At 33.7% G+C, this 17,035-nt stretch overlaps 2 protein-coding genes and 1 long non-coding RNA gene across 7 annotated transcripts in view; 1 reads left to right on the top strand and 2 right to left on the bottom strand.

Annotated features, from left to right (window-relative positions):
* Positions 1-5,070, top strand: part of LOC121240308 (E3 ubiquitin-protein ligase BRE1-like 1) — a 16,936-nt gene extending 11,866 nt beyond the window's left edge. The window contains exons 14-19 of one of the 2 annotated variants that reach the window (XM_041137705.1): positions 249-321; positions 402-488; positions 2,048-2,185; positions 2,323-2,525; positions 2,641-2,806; positions 4,674-5,070. In XM_041137705.1, the coding sequence (XP_040993639.1) occupies positions 249-321; positions 402-488; positions 2,048-2,185; positions 2,323-2,525; positions 2,641-2,806; positions 4,674-4,805 (799 nt within the window). In that variant the 3' untranslated portion in view covers positions 4,806-5,070. Of the gene's footprint in view, positions 1-248; positions 322-401; positions 489-1,063; positions 1,977-2,047; positions 2,186-2,322; positions 2,526-2,640; positions 2,807-4,673 lie in introns of those variants that run through there. The other variant, XM_041137706.1, reaches the window with a different exon arrangement.
* The window catches only part of LOC121240310, an 18,017-nt gene extending 982 nt beyond the window's left edge, over positions 1-17,035 (bottom strand). Inside the window, exon 1 of the long non-coding RNA XR_005935514.1 lies at positions 16,877-17,035. This is a non-coding gene — a long non-coding RNA (uncharacterized LOC121240310). The remainder of the gene's footprint in view (positions 1-16,876) is intronic.
* Positions 6,106-13,511, bottom strand: LOC121240309 (autophagy-related protein 3-like). Of its 4 annotated transcripts, XM_041137709.1 has the most exons (11): positions 13,188-13,511; positions 12,978-13,048; positions 12,773-12,889; positions 12,536-12,699; positions 10,289-10,374; positions 9,522-9,573; positions 8,359-8,424; positions 7,783-7,910; positions 7,021-7,124; positions 6,234-6,256; positions 6,106-6,202 (listed from the first exon to the last, which is right to left on the bottom strand). In XM_041137709.1, exons 1-9 carry the CDS (start codon positions 13,346-13,348, stop codon positions 7,028-7,030), a joined length of 942 nt encoding a protein of 313 aa, XP_040993643.1. In that variant the 5' UTR covers positions 13,349-13,511; the 3' UTR covers positions 6,106-6,202; positions 6,234-6,256; positions 7,021-7,027. The 4 variants fall into 4 exon arrangements, with proteins under 4 accessions (XP_040993643.1, XP_040993642.1, XP_040993641.1 ...); XM_041137708.1 differs by having other exon boundaries at positions 6,106-6,256; positions 7,007-7,124; XM_041137707.1 differs by having other exon boundaries at positions 6,106-6,256.

The following is a 17,035-nucleotide window of genomic DNA, read 5'->3' as shown; positions in this document are numbered from 1 at the left end:
GAAAAAGAACATAAATTTAGAGTTTTGAGCTCCTTCAATGACCATTTGCGATCCTCAAAGTTCCTCCCATTCCTTTCCCACCATGTGCACCATACCAGGCAAGTAGGAAACATGTTCCACACTACTCTTCTGGGCATGATCCAAGTAGGAACCATTTACGTCCTATTTGACCATTGGTTTTTTGTTGTTTAAACATGATAACGGTGTAAAAGAAGTACTTTCAAAATTCAAATTTAATTCTGTTTCAGGGATATTTCTAGACTTACTGATGTCCTGAAGTCCAAGAATGAAGAAAATGAGGCATACTTATCTGAAATAGAGGTTAGTATCCTGGAATCTAAAAAATCTGGGGACTTATGAACGTTCATAAAATTGATTTAATTAATGTTGTTTTTCTTCAGTCAATTGGACAGGCATATGACGATATGCAGAATCAAAACCAACATCTGTTGCAGCAAATTACGGAGAGAGATGACTATAACATTAAGGTAATTTTCTATCACACAATTTTCTTTTAGGGGAAAATACACAAACTCCACTCGAACCACCACCCAATTTGAAATCACTTACCAAATTATCACCTTCGGCAATCACCCTTCAAACTATCAAAAAATTGCAATGTACCCCCCATTTTCCCCTTACTTCTCTTAAAGAATCTTAAGAAAAAAAGACAATGCCCTATTACATTCAAAAGAATTAGTTTTTAAGAAAATAAATTTTTTAAAATAAAAAATACACTTGTAAGAAAAACATTTTTGAAAAAGCTGAATATTTTTTTATAGAAATAAAAATTACCTTTTAAAAATAAAACTGGTCTCTTAGAAAATGTTTTTCAATTTTTAATAAAAATGATTTTTTAGAAAACGTTTTTAATTTTTAAAAAATTAATCTCCAGTCTCTCTTGGTTTTTTATGTCTTTAAATATTTTTTACAAATTATATATATATTTTACTTTTTTTTTATTTGATTGCGTTTGATTCTATTGTTTTTTAAACTTTAATTATTTTATAAAGGGTATTTATGTCAATATTTCTGAGGGTGTATATTACAATCTTTTTTGTAGTTTGATGGGGTGATTTCCAAAATTGATAGTCTCGGGGTGATTGCAAATTGGAACATAGTTTGATTGTGGTTTGTGTGTTTTCACGTTTTTTTACGAGATGATGTAGTATTTTTTGTTCCTTCAGCTGATATTTCTTTCCTTTTTGGTTTTAGATAATGGGTTTAATTCTTGTTATGGATATGAAGATGTCAGATGTGTGTCATTGTTTTGGTCTAATATTACTGCTCTTACCCCAATAATGTTCATTCTTGATTGCAGAAGTAATGACCATTGCTTCATGAGCCATGGTCCTGCATAAACTATCCCACTATATGGGGTTAAGAGTTATTGTTTTGTATATGTCTGTAAATCTAAATCAACTCCCTTTTGGACACCCAAACAAGACTTGAGTGACATGCTTTGGACATGTACTGTTCTAATGAAAGATGAAAAGTGAGGGGTTGTGTTGTTTATATCTCATTACAAATAGCGCATTTTTGTTTGTGTTCACATGCCCTGCTTGCTCCATATAAGGAATTGGTGCTAAGGTGAATCAGGGTTATTACAACAGCCGTCAGCTTATGAAGATGTATGTTGTTTAAATATATAGGTAGTAGGTTCTGAATGTGGTAGTAGTGCCAGGATATACGTTGTGGTCCTTTCATACGTTCATAGAACTTGTGTAACTGCATTTAAAGGAAAGTGTTCGAGCTGCATATTGCTGCTACTACAAGACATGATGCATTTGCTGATGATAGACTCGCCCTGTAAATTTCATCATGTTGAGAAACTTTTTTTTGTTTTGCCTTGAGTTAAACATTGTACAGCTCTTGTATATGTGGTTGAGTTTCACTTAAACCTATAGGCTATAGCTAGTATTTGTTGACTTTCAGACCTCTGAAACTTCTGTCTCATCATTCATTAATTGGTATGTTACATTGTGGGTTAGCTGTTTATGTTGTTCTGTATGTAGAATGTCAATTTATGAAATAAGTGTTTGTTCAGCTGGTATTAGAGGGTGTCAGGACAAGGCAGCTTCAGGATACTCTGATCATGGAAAAACGAACCATGGAGAGGGAGGTTCAGCAAGCGAATGCATCTCTCTGCTTTTTTGACATGAAAGCTTCAAGGATCGAAGATCAGGTATTTTTGAGCCGTAATTTTGGATTTGAATTGATAACAACAAACTGTGTAAATATCTTGAGTTCAAATGACGCTTCCACTTTAAAATTTTCTCATAGCAAAGGAATATTTTGAGTCAAATGTGCTTTGCTTTGCAGTTGAAAATTTGCTCAGAACAAATTCAGAAACTCATAGATGATAAGCTTCATGGTTCATTTACCTTGGAAAGTACACATAAGAAATTGTTGGATGTGAGAAGATCATTTCAGCAGGCACAGGAGTCACTAGAGGAATCACAATCTAAGGTTGAAAAAAGTCGAGTGGCGCTTGTGGAGCTGCAGATAGAACTAGAGAGGGAAAGGTACAGAAAATATTGTGCTTCTTTACTTCCAATTTCTGCAGTGTGTGGGTTTACCTATCAAAAAAAAAAGAATTTCTGCAGTGTGGGTGGTGATCAATTTTTCATTCTTGGTCAGGTTTGACCAGAAAAGAATAGAGGAGGAATTGGAAGTTGTAAGGAGAAAGGCTTCACGTCTTAGAGCAGAGACAGAGGGCTCATCAATTGTTGAAAAGCTCCGGGAGGAACTTAGAGAATATCGGGATATTCTGAAGTGTAGTATCTGCCTTGACAGGACAAAAGAGGTAAATAAATATTTGATCTGCGATTTTATTATTGTATGGGCTTTAGTATTGTTTTTATCTTGGAGTAAGTGGTGATTGAAGCACGGTTCCCAGTTTAAGAAGTGGATTTGTGAAACATGGAAAATGGAGTTTTTCACCTGAAATAGGTTTAATGATGTGGATCACGACTGCTTTCCAACCTATTTCACACCTAATAAAGGGCAGCTGAAAACAGTTTCCCCAAACTTTGCTTAGTGCTTGGCTAACAATTTACATGACACATTTCATACTATATATTATGTATGTTGAAAGAGGGTAAGTTTGTTTTGGTTTCATTATCTGCTACACATCCAAAAAATTGTCAAAGATGAATTGGTCGACCTTATTTTTTGCCATTTGGAATTTATATTTGTTCTATTTCCAAACTGTTGTTTAGAATAGGACAAAAAAATTATATATAATAACTAGAGTTAACATTTGGTGTGCACTATAACAATCCTATGCGAATGATTAAAAAAATGGGTAGTTTGAGTTTCATGTTCCTTCTTTTTTGTATTCTTGGAGACGAAAAGAGGAAAAAAGGAGAAAGGGGGAGCAAGTGTTACTGGTGTTGCATGGTAGTTTGTGTTGAAGGCTGCAGATTTTTGTGATTTGCATATTGTTCTGATCTAGTATATAACTTGTCCGGAAAAAGAAAAAAAAAAAATAGAATGATTCCAGCCTCGGTAAAATAAATCCCAAGTCCTAACCCCTTGGCCCAAGTGGTGAAGGCCTTGGCCTTGGGGTATCACTCCTTTCAAGGTCCAAGGTTCAACACCTCATGGGTGTAAACAATCATTTGGGGTCAAACCTCCTGGTGAAAAACTAACAATTTAACCAGTTCCGTGTAGAGAAACTTCCGAGGGTGCGGTGCACGGGACCGTGGTTTACTCTGCAGGGGTGGGTCCGAAGGGCCCTGCCTTGGAGAGGTTTCCCGACATAAAAATAAATAAATAAATCCCAAGTCCTTGGTGGGGGCTCAACCTCGTAAAATGATAGCAATTGAGCTTTGATGCTTCAGCTACGTTTTATTTCATGCATTTGGCAGATCTACCTGTGCAACACAAGTGACTTAGGAACAGAAGCTCTTTCCCTTTCCTCCTCTTCAGGGATGTTGTGATTGTGCAGATTGGACTAGGGCTTGTTTGGTTACACAAAACCAAACCATCTCATCTTATCTCATATAATCATTACAATTTTTCCAAACTCCCACAAAATATAATAAACAATTCAACTTTTCAAATCTCAAAACAAAAATAATATTAAAAATTTATATTATAATAATAATTTATTTAACTTTTAACAAAACATCTCATCTCATCTGAGCTGCGTAACCAAACGAGGCCTTAGGCGAGTGGTACTTGGAGAGGCTACTAAATAACTATGGTTATAGTTTTATGAATGACATGATGCAGATGTCTATTACATTGAGGTTTCCTGTGAATAGTCTCCTAAGATCATCTCTTTCCAAATAAAAAAATGTGAAATAAAGATCGTCAATATTGTTACAAGTGTTCCCCTTGGTTCAAGCTAGAATTCCACGTAATGTGATGACGTCAAGTGTCCTACTTAACATTTATGCTTTGTTCATTTCTCCTTCTCACAGAGAGAGAATATGGTGTTATGATAAATTTGGATTAAGGGAACAACTGTTGGTCTATTTACTGGTATTTCGTTGTGCTTTGATGGATGATAATAAATACATATAATTTTACCGATCAAAAAAATATAAATACATATAATTTTAACGCTGGGTGCTTTCTAGGGGGATGGGATGGGCACGCAAGTATTCCAGTATGTTTGGAATGAAATCATTGTCTTTGTGTGATTAAGATCTTTTTCCCTCCAGGTTGTGATTACAAAATGCTACCACTTGTTCTGCAACCCTTGTGTGCAAAGAATTATTGGAACTCGTCACCGCAAGTGTCCGACATGTGCCACAAGTTTTGGGAGTAATGATGTCAAACCCGTTTACATCTGACAGGAAGCTGAGAAAACTTTGTTTCCTGATTCTTTATGAGGGGCCTACAACGATAAGTTGTGGGGCATAAGACCTGTTGCACGTGATTTGAGGCTTGATATGGATACAAACAGGTTCACATGTATTGTTATTAGAGAATTGTAGGAGTAACATTGGCAGAACCCGGTCAAGTTCTTGCCCTTTTTTATCCACTAGTGGAAATCATCTTATTTTTGCTGGTTCTAGGTTCCAGGTTTTTATTATTATTATTATTTTACTATTGTTTCTTTGAATTTTTAATTGTATTTATTATGTTTGTTTTCTCATTTAACTGCTTGGAGCCCCTAGAAACTTTCAATTTGTTGCAGATTAATACGTTTCGACCCAATGCTTATTCCTTGAGACCTTGGAGGATGCGTGATCAAATGAATTGTTATGCTAATTTTCATTGAAGCATCCTTGCATACGCCACGGGGGTAATATGGGATGTCGGATTTCTTTTGTTTCTTTTTGGTCCAAGCGTCTCTTTCACCTTGAAAGAGCTTGTGCGGTGACATTAAATTTTGGCTTGTCCAGTTTTTTAAGTGCATGTAGGTCAGACCTTAGAGCTTGTCAATTTCAATTTTTGTTGTTTTTAGAGCAAGTTATCTTTCTGTATAATTGTAGCATGGTACTGTACTCAACAGTATGCCAGGTATGTAAAAGAAAAGACCCATTCTTATTTTATCTGAAATATCAAAGCACTTACTATTTTTATTATTGTTTTCAAGGCAGGGAAGTGATTTCTTTTTCTCGCTTTTTTTTTTTTTTTTTTTTTTGGAACTTTTGAGGTAAGAGTCGGCTTGTTGACCCCTTCCTATTGTATGATTTGCCCCTTGTCTACCACATTGCTCCATCTCACGGTTCTCTCCAAAATGACCAGATTTCTTATATGCCTAGTGAATAGCCATGTAGGATGAGTTTTTTTTTTTAGAAAACAAATTACCATTTGTCATACTGGAAAAGTTACATAAATTACAAAAAAATTAGAAAAGGGACATTTTGCTTTATTTATTTAGGGATTCGTGACTTTAAAAATTTAATAGATTTTAGAGTCCCAGATTCCTTAACTCATTCTATCCAATGGGAGGGTTCAGGGTTCCATATTTGCGCGCACGCACGTCTAAAAGCGAAAGATTTATAATCAATCAAATAACAAATTCGGGACATGCGATCGAAAGGTGAAAGAAAGAACACAGGTCCATATTTTCTATATTTCAGGAAATTAAAATATGAGCAAGATATATATATATATATATATATATGCAAATAATCTATCTTAGCAAATAATTTGAACGGCTGCCTCCCAAATAACACATTCAACAACTGCGAGAGATTCATTTAAAAATAAGTTGAACCATATTTACAGGGCCTTGGTTAAGCCGGGGGAACATATATACTGAGGTCGTAAAGCACCATAAGCCGTTTCATATCTGCAATATGTCCAAACAGAAACACAGTCAAGCAAGAGGCAACAAAAGACAAATGCAGTGGGACCCTCACATGAACAGTGGCCCCGTGCAGCAAGCATTTTTGTAAAAGGCAATCAATCAATTGTACTTCGGAATGTTCAATACAAGGTGACTTGCAATCAGCTCTTCACTAACCCCATTATCAAGCATATAAGATGTATACATCTAATTGTGTTTGAAGCCATGTTTTAAGTTGGTATATCCTTGTTGGTTTTCAGCAGCAGTCTCAATAATATAAAATCTCATCATCTACACTAGATTGTCATCAAATCTTGAAAATGATCAATTTTCTGTTCACATTGATAACACTATTGTACAGGACTTTTTTTTTTTTTTTTGTGAAAAAAAAAAAGCAATTTTGTTTCCATGGGGGGACATTTTGAACACTTTTTTTCTCTCGGCAAACATATAATAATTATTTACTATATACAAATATTGCAATGCAAAAATGCACAATTTATCAGGAAATTTGTCAGATTCCAAGTGAAGGAGACTTCTGTCCCACAAAAGGACAATAAATGGAAATTTGCACCAAATGGCTCAGAGACTGACATAACAGCTGAAAAATATAATAATGATGATGTTCAAATGTATAACAGTAACAAATAACAACCGAAGATATGCAAAATTATGTTAAGCTAATAGATTATATACTCAAAAGCATCTATCAAAACAAACAGACCTACAGCATGGGATGAAAAGACATCTTACTTTTAGATTTTTACCTATGGGTCAATTGCTGGAGCTGCCAAGATCAAAGTCCATTGTGTAGTCATATTCAATTGTTGGAATTACAGAGGCAACAAATTTCAAGAAGAGGAATAGGTACCTGAAGAATTAAAATAGAGGTGATGAGGGGAATGCAAATCATTAACAGAATTATGTAAAAGCTACAAGCACATGAAGCAGCAATTTATAAAATGTACATCTTATCTACCTGCATACGCACTAGTTTCAATGTCACAATTATTGTTCTTTTATTAGAAAGAAAGTGTCACAATTATTTTGTACTTAACTGGTTTTTCTTAGTTCCATGGTAAGGAGGTTGCAGATGAGTAAGTGTTTATGATTTGATAGTTTATGGCAAGCATGTTGACTGACAAGCTTGAGTGTTGCTTATTCAGAAGATAGGGGCAACAAAATCTCAATTTCGTTGTTAGAAATAAGAAACGTTCACGAAGAGTAGTGTGAAAGACCAATATGGAAAGGACATTATATAACATTTCAAAGTACATTAAATAATTGTCTCCGACACAATGCAGGTTGAGTGAGGGTATCAGATGTTGGTTGTGTACTAGAAATTCTTTCAGAGGGAACAAATCAATGCATATTTAACAAAAAAAATGCATACCCATGCGAGCACACATTTGAGTGTGTGTGTGTGAGGTTTTCTTTGTTTTTTGTCTTTTGTTTTTTTTTTTTTTTTTTTTGGGGGGGGGGGGGGGGGGTTATGAAATCGAGCAAACGATGGTGAAAATTAAAATTACTTATCAACTTCTGGTTCAACTCCACGTGACATTAGTACGTCGATGATCTTTTTCATCACAGCTCCATGTCGGCATGGATGCACCGATGCATGCTTCCCAGACATGTGTGGATGGCCCTCAATAGTTACCTGTACCCACAACATTTAACTTTAAAACACATGCATAACTGGGCGGGGCATGAGGAACACAACTGTTTTTTATTTTTGTGCAGTATTATCACAAACAACTTATGATGCAAACCAGGGCAATTAAAATAATTTACAGGTTGAGGCTTCAGAAAGAATAATTAAGTAATCTAGTCGAAAAGAAACTATTGAGGTAAAAGTATAAGCAAAAGAATATCTAAAGTGGGAATATTCTTAAGTCATAATATTACACAAGGAAGCATTGCTCTTGTATGTGACCCGTGTACTTGGGCTTTTGCCTATTCTTATGATCAATAAAATAAAGAAAAAATATTAAACAAGGAAGCCATGAACAGAATCAAGGAGACATAGCATCAAGAAGTATATTAAGCACAGCTCATAGCAGGCAGATGGTGGCTTCATATATGTGGAAGTTCATGCCAAGACTTACCGTTTTGCGAGCATGATCTTGACTAACATCTTCAAGTACAAGCTCCGGCTCCAAAAGCATCCTTGACTAACACAATTGCAAAGGAGATTTTCTGTAAGTCCTATGAATGCATATTTGAATGAAAAACTTCCCTATAAAAAGGGATTTGAAATGTTTGAATGAAAGCTAATCTTTCCCCCAAGATACATCATATACACCACTTTCTTTTTCCTTTGTGACACGACATATAATATATACACTTCCTGCTCAAGAAAATTACATTCAAGGAACAAAACAAATGTCATAGTGGCATACTAAATTCATAAATTGTCATCTAGGCTCATAAAACTAGTGAATGTGTACCCAGAACAGAGTTTCAGCCAGTGTAAAGTACTTGAGAAAAGGGTCTCAAAATGGAAGCCAAAATTCACAAGATAAAACTTAGCAGAGTTTGCGAAGATCTGGCTTAAAACACAATAACAACTTAAAAAGCATGTTCCATGAATAACATCTGCCACAGGTACTTTATCAGCAGGATTTGAATCTTAAATACGTCAGGGAAAAAAATAAAACGACAAAAAAATTAGAAAGGAAAAAGAATGAATTGGGGGACTCTGCTATTTGCCTCGACATTGTACTGTGTTTCACTTTCTTACAAGAAATGAAACCATAGTTCAAATATTTTCTCCTAACTGATATTCACCATCCTTCAGCATAAACACATTGATCAATGTATACAGTGACCCCAATAATCAATAACTACGATTGACACTCTTTTTTGATAAGTAAAAATATTATATATATATATATATATATATATATATATATACGCACACATACTACGATTGACATTCAATTAGCAGAGATGTAATTTACCTTGACATGTGAAATATAAATCAGAATAGGAAAGAAATATGTAAATAAGGCAAAGTTGAGCCAAAACTAGAGATGTTTGAGCTTGGCTTAATCTGATGCCACCATGAACCCATGCATTTGGCTCAACTCAGCCCAATTTGTTAGCATATGAACTACAACACCATGACCGAGTCCTAATTCCACGAATGTAGCTCAAGCTTCTTGTTTAACCCATCTTAGTTCGAAAGCAAATGACAACCACCAATAGCAAATCATAATGCTACTAGGAAACTCAAAACAAGTAAGAACACATAATTAATGAGACGAACCTCATCATACCCAGTAAGCCACACGCGAGGTGTCTGATAGTACTTATCATACCTGGAAAGAAGACAAAAATGAGATAAGATCTTAATGGATGGAATGTGTAGAACTTATATTAGTTTTTATGACGTATACACAAATAATAGATTTCTATGTGCAGGATTTTTTTTTTTTTTTTTGGGTAACAAAATTAATTAAAAAGCGCAAAAGGCGCAATCAAGTACATAGAAACTTCTATATATGGAATTTTACTGCCTTATTGAGCATTGTAGTCAATAAGGCAGTAGAATTCCATATCTAACGTCTTTCTTGGGCAATCAACTATGACGCTAAGGGTTGTAGCTCAACTAGAGAGAAGTCTAAAGGGAGGGCATTGTGAAGACTCCCACAAGGGGTTGGGGTTGGGTTTTCAGGTAGAGTTTTAGTTCTACGGGAAACAAGGGGTTGGGGTCGGGCTTGGTGTATTTTGAGTTGTTTTTCACGGACTTTTTGGGTCATTAGGGGCTTTCTAATATGGGCAATGTGTTTTCTTGTATACATTCAGTGTACTTGGTTACTATTAATATATATAATATTTTTACTTATAAAAAAAAAAAGTATAGCCACCGCAATTTTTTTTTTTTCTTTTTTATAAGCACCACAAAATTAGAAAAGAATAAATATGAACTATATGTCCAAAAAAGCAAGGTGGTTTCCAAAATTTTAAAAGGTAAAAGCAACGCTAGTTTAAATAAAATAAAAAGAAAGGAAAGAAGAAAACAATCAATCGTACGTGACGCTGACATCATAAGTTCGAGTCCGTAAAATATTGTCATCATCAGGTTGCTGAGCAACAATATATGTTGATGGCAGAGTTGCCTGCAGACATAGGTACAAGATGATAACGTAAATTCAGCTCACCAAATAAACTGAATGAGCAAAGACATCCATTCATGACCCATACGAGTAAATTTAAGTTAAATATAACAATTTATAGTTTAAAAAGAGTTAATTATATTGAAACCGTCAGGCGCACTTAAGCGCAGACACCTCCTAGAGTCTAGGCACTGAGTGAAGTATAAGCATATGTTTTTTTTATAAGTAAAATACAAAGTATGAGCATATGATTTTTAAAATAATAATAACAATAATAATAAAAATCATAGTAATAATTCAGCCTATTAACTGAATTTGTTAAAATTTTATGCAACATGCCAATCAAGTGATCAACTAATTAAGTAAAACTCAAATATAGCATCTATATAATTCTCTTGTGCTTTACAAAATATAGAATACCATGATAAAGTTAAACAAAATAAGGTACATGGCAAAATCCTAATATACCCAAGGTAATGACCAAAAAGCACAAAAAATTGACCCAATTCTAAGATAAGCAATACAATGCAGTCCTATAATATATAATCATCCTCATCATTAAGCATTGGACCATCATCATTGTCATCAAAAGACTTGTAAGTTTGTAACCCTCGTCATCTTTTTCGTCAACTTTATTTAAACTGATTTCCACACAAACAATAATAGTTAAAATTGATAATCTATATTTTTCTCAAAAGACTACCAAAGCATGCTTTAATAAATGCACTTTGGTTTTCTATGCACCCCTGGGATCAGTCGGGACATTGTTTCTAGACACCGGGTGCCAACAAAAAATAAAGGCGCTTCGGTTTTTCTAAACAAAGTGCTTCTACCTTGGTGTTTTGCTGGTTCTGCAAATGCACTTCGGTTTTGGTGCTTGCAGTGCTCTAGCCTTGGCACTTTGCGCTTTGTGATTAGAGCATTTGTATGGTAGTGCAAGAGTTTCCCCTTCAAGGGGATAGACCCTACCCACGCCTTCTTTTTCATCGAGGGAATAGAGATCTCCATTCTATCCCTTGCATGATGCAAGGGTGATTGCACCACCTCTCTAGCGAAAAGGAGGATCCCTCCACCCCGTTTGGAGTGGGGGACAGGGAGAGCCTCGAGAGAGGGGCAAGCCCTTCTCTTCCTTTTTTAAAAGAGTAATTCTACATACAACCATGAAGTGCGTAAATGCCGCATAATCGCTTTGAAAAATAGTGGGCTTCACTATTAAAAAATTAATTTTTTTTCCATATGTATCCCATGTTTTATTCACTTTTTTCAAAGCGATTATGCGGCAATTTTACAATTCACGGTTGTAAATATCTTTTCTCTTTTTAAAAAATAATGAAAAATTATGATTTGATTATATTTAATTTTTTTAATTTAAATTTCTATTTTGTTATTTTTATATTTTACAAAATAATTAAAAATAAAAATTTCCCCGTTGTAGCACTACTAACTACCATGTGTTTTATGTCATTGAAGTTAGAGCAATATATTAATGGAGGGGTCCATTCACAAGCCCTAAGCAAAGTAAGTTAAAACTTAAAAAAACAAGGTAGGCAAACTCTAAAAGAGCCAAAGCATAGAAGAGAGATTAAATCACTGGATCAACAATTAGCATGGCCTAGATATAGTGATGGTAATATTATTATGAAACCTTGGGCTCCCAACACCCGGATTTACACTGGATAGGAAGACAACCAATGGAAAACCGCTCAACTTTTTCTTCCAACCATAAGAAAGAACGAGAAAATGTTTTTAAGATTATGTATGAAGCTTAAAATTGCTCCAACGTAAAACACTGAAAGGATGTAGCAGCATCATATAACCAATATACGTTTATATCTGACTTTAGTATTCCATTCATTTATGTAAAATAAAGGGAAAAAAACCATTCAAATTACTAACTCTCAACAGTCTATGATAGCATGATTGTATCCTGTTCATCAAATGCTTTTCCAGATATCACATATTGCTAAGTGCAGCAATATGAACACTAACGTAACACTACTGAGCTCCCAACACCCCACCCCCCAAAAAGAGGAAATAAAAGCAAAAGAGAAAAAACAATTAGATCAGCCATGACATTTAAATCCTTGAACCAGTACTTACCCGTGTAATAAAACATCAAATCATCCACTACTAGTTTTGAAGAATACAACATAGAAAAACTTACAGCATCTACTTCAACAAGGTTGTCGGGTTCTTCATAATCGGCCATGTCAGGAATATCTTCTTCATCCTGATCACCAAATTCTGAGACGATCGACTTCACAGCCCTGTGCTTGCTAATTTCTAAAGTCTCCATAGAAGGCAAGTTTTCCACCTCATCACTTTTATCTTCAAAAAGGTAAAAGATGGCTAAGTGTATATTTGACTTGGATTTTTATGTACACTAAAAGAGGTATTGTACCCTTGGGCTTCCCATGAGTAGCCAACCAGCCATCGTTGTCTTCATTATCAAGAAGAACCTCCCCACCTGCCGCTTCGTATTCCTCTTCAACAGATGCAGCCCTTCGTAGACAAGGGACTGAACAAGAATGACCAAATTATCATCATTATAGTCTTATTTCTCAAAAGAACTAATCAGGTAAAAAAAGACAAAGTGAGAAAATTACCATTTCTAGTAATTAAGAACTGCTTTTCAGAAGGTAGGTACGACTTCCTCTTGCTTGGCTCTCCTGATTCCCTGATGCGATACCATCCACGGAAAGCAATCCAATACAATTAAGTTCAACATAATTTGTATATCTTGTTAATTTATACACTCAATTTTCAGATCATATGAGGAATAGGAAGGGGGGAGAGAGAGAGAGAGAAATAGATACCAGGACCAAGTGGGGCATTTAGAGACGAGGTTATCGCCAGCGATGATGAACTCGGAGACGCTGAGAACGCCTTTCTCTTTAAATGCGGATACTGTGCGGGGGGACGTGATCCTCTCTACGGTCCCCTTGAAGGCTTCGTGAAGCCTCTGCGTCAGAGCCATCTCTCTCTCTCTCTCTCACAAATAAAACCCGAGGAATTTGAAAGAGAGAGAAGGCAAGGGAATCGGAATTGGAAACCCTAGCGACTCGTCGGGACGAACAAGGACTCGGAGCCTTCCGGAGTTCTGAGAATTGAGAAATTCCCTTCGTACGCAAGACCAATTAAAAAGAAAAAGGGGAAAGAGAGAGAGAGAGACTATCCGATCCGATGGGGCCAGTACATTTCTGTGGCCTGTGGGCTCGTCTTTCTTTATACATACCTAATTTTTAATATGGACTGGGTTCGGTTTGACAAAAGGGTACCCCGATCTGGATCCGGCCCATTCAGTCGAATCTCCATTTTATTATCATATTGCAAGTATATTTTATTTCATAACTTGCCAAGACCATTTTGTTATGCTTTGAGTTGATTTAGGTCAAATAACCCATGTTACAAGTTTAAGCCATGATCCTCCCAATTCACTCTTGGGACCTCCTCATGATGTACTTATGAAATAATGTAAAAGGAATACAATTTAACACTTCGAATAATCCAACCTCATGGTAATCTTATCTATAGGAGAAGGGTTTTATTAAACAATGCATTTAAAATACACACACTACAACATATAAGGTTTTTCGGACAAAAATTTTTGTTTCAAAAAATTGGGATTTCGTCCCAAAATACTTATTGGAATGCAAAAAAAAAAAAATCGTCCCAATGTCGTTTCAATAACGGTGTCTCACAAGATATTTTGGGATGAAAATATCAATTTCGTCTAAAAAATATCTTTTGAGATGAAATTCAGTAAAATCGTTTGGTCAAGCTGACACAAATTAGACTTTGTTTGGCTGAATATAATCGTATACTATCAAATTATTGAATGTCTCAAAAATTTAAATTGATGAGAAATAATAAATTTGCTTATTTGTTATTTTTAACAAATATAAACCAATGTTGGTTTGGTATATAAAACACTGGGGTATATAGATATTGTTCACTAGGTTATTCTTTTTTTTTTTTTATTCTTATGTTTCAAAAACCAATGAAATTGATCCTTTGGCTTTCAATTTTGAAAGAAAATGAACATTTTCACCCATATTTCGGCCATATATATAAACCTCAGTGACAAACCGCGTGTTAGTGCCAATCATATTTCACACACCATCTATAAAAGTTATATATACGTACGTAATGTTAGTCAATTTGCATCCATGTATACGTACATAGTTGCCATGTCATATAACACATTATAATTTGCCACATCTTAAAAGAAACAAAATCCCAAAATTAATCAAGCCTTGATTGAAACAAAATCCTTGATTTCCTCGTGCAAAATCACCAACCACAAACTGATCTCAAACAACGATGTATCGCATAATATCCAAACTCATCAACTCTCTACCTAAGTGTCTGTCCTCCTTAAAACTTTAACTGAGGAGTAGAGCGAGTAAGATGGACATATATGATTTAAGAGTAGTGCTATATATACTTTCACTTTTACTTACACTTTTATTTACAAGACTTATTTTGTTAGTTTTTTTTTTTTAATTCAAATTTCATAAGTTTCAATATAACAATGATTGACATGTAGAAAAGTAAATTTTTCTTAAATACATTTAGTATTTTCCATTATTTAAACTATATTAATTAGAGTAATATTATACACTGTACCACCATCTTATTTTCATATCACTGTTTAAGATGTGACATATTTATAACTATTGTATGATAAATGATCATTTAATAAAAGATCATTCAATAATGATAAATATGTCACATCTTATATAGTAAGATAAAAATAGGATGGTAATGTGACATATAGAATTTTCTTATTAATTATGAGATAGTATTTAATTACAAGACGCGGTTCTTTAGCTAGCATCAATTAAATAATTAACTAGCTTTCCATGAACATGGCATCATGGAGATGCTCCGTACGTGTTTCTGCCACCCTTCCAAGATCATCCATCTTCTTTTTCCATTCTCATTTTAATACATACATAGCATGATGAAGTACGATATTGGACAGTGTTAATTTGTACGTTTAATCAATTTTAAAGCACCGTTTCGGTGGGAGGGAAAATGTGTGCTTTTCTACATGATATAGTACGTTCTTCAAGAGACATCATGATGTCGGCCTTTTTAATGAGTTGGATACATTTGAAAACCTTCATCTACTTGATTAATTCATAAAGGGTAATGTAATATATAATCATATAATATGTAAATATTTAAATATTATATAATTAATTTAAAAAATAATAAAATTTATTATTAAAAAATTAATTTTATTTTATTTATGTGAATCTTATATTTATTTATATTTTTTTTAAACATTAAATATTATACAATTATTTTGAAAAATAATAAAATTTATTATTAAAAAATTAATTTTATTTTATTTATGTGAATCTTATATTTATTTATATTTTTTTTAAACATTAAATATTATACAATTATTTTGAAAAATAATAAAATTTATTATTAAAAAATTAATTTTATTTTATTTATGTAAATCTTATATTTATTTATATTTTTTTTAAACATTATATAGTACTTACACCTTCTATTATTATAAATATTATTTTTTATCAATAAATATCAAAGAGCTAATAAAAGCACGTACAAAAGAAAGAGACAGGAATGAGTTTGCAAGCAATTATTACAACTAGAAGCTAGCCCAAAAATCAATAGCTAGGGAGCCATGCATATTAGTTATTTGAGAAAAGCAGCTTGTATGCCGTTATAGTTGACCGCTACAGTATGCTGCTCCAATTTTTTTATTTAATAATTAAAAAATTAATTTTAAATATATTGATATATTTTTTTTTTATATTAAAAAAATGTGAAAAAAAATTAAAAAATAACACAAAAAATAACTAACAGTATAAATAATAGGTGCTGTTCAGACGGCAGAATAACACTTTTATACTCAAGCAATATTCCAACGACAAAGGAGGAAAGATTCCATTTTTACAAGTTAAGTTAGCATTGCCTTCCGCCCAAACTAGCAGTGGGAAAATGAAAATTATCAAAACCAATACTCCTATGATTGGCTAATATTGAAAATCTATGACTATTCTTCCTTTCTTTTTTTAGTGGCATCGAGAACGTTGTTCTCGACTAATTTTAGGGGCATAAACTCTCGACAATAAATTTTTCACAAATAGACATTAGATAATTCAAAAGGAAAATCCTCCCGTCCGATAGTCTCAAAATATTGTTTACATCTAAGTAAATTCGAATCTTAGGCCTGGTTTCGATAACAAGAACTTCTCATCACATCTCATCTTATCTTAATATCTAAACACTACACACAACTTTTTAAATTTTAAATTTTAATTTTTTATCTAATCATTACAATTTTTTCAAATTTTCAATTAAAACACAAAAAATAATTCAAATTATTCAAATTTCAAAACAAAAATTATATTCTAACCATATTTTAATTTCAGAATATTTTTATTCAATTTTTTCTCTAACACTATAAAACACTTTAATTCAAACTATTTCATTATTAATTACAAATTATTTCACAATTATTTACTAATTCTTTTATATACAGTCGTTAGATATAATTAGCGTGCAGTCGTCCATGCTACGTCAGATTTAAAATGAATTCTTCCTCTTTCATCAGCTCTCTCTTATCAGTTAAGTCTTTCTCTTTTATCAGCTCTCTCTCATCAGCTCGGTCTCTACCTCTCAT

This window comes from Juglans microcarpa x Juglans regia, chromosome 7S, assembly GCF_004785595.1.
Source record: "Juglans microcarpa x Juglans regia isolate MS1-56 chromosome 7S, Jm3101_v1.0, whole genome shotgun sequence".
NCBI lineage: Eukaryota > Viridiplantae > Streptophyta > Magnoliopsida > Fagales > Juglandaceae > Juglans > Juglans microcarpa x Juglans regia.
The sequence above is the reverse complement of the archived record's forward strand: the minus strand, read 5'-3'. Positions and strand labels throughout refer to the sequence as shown.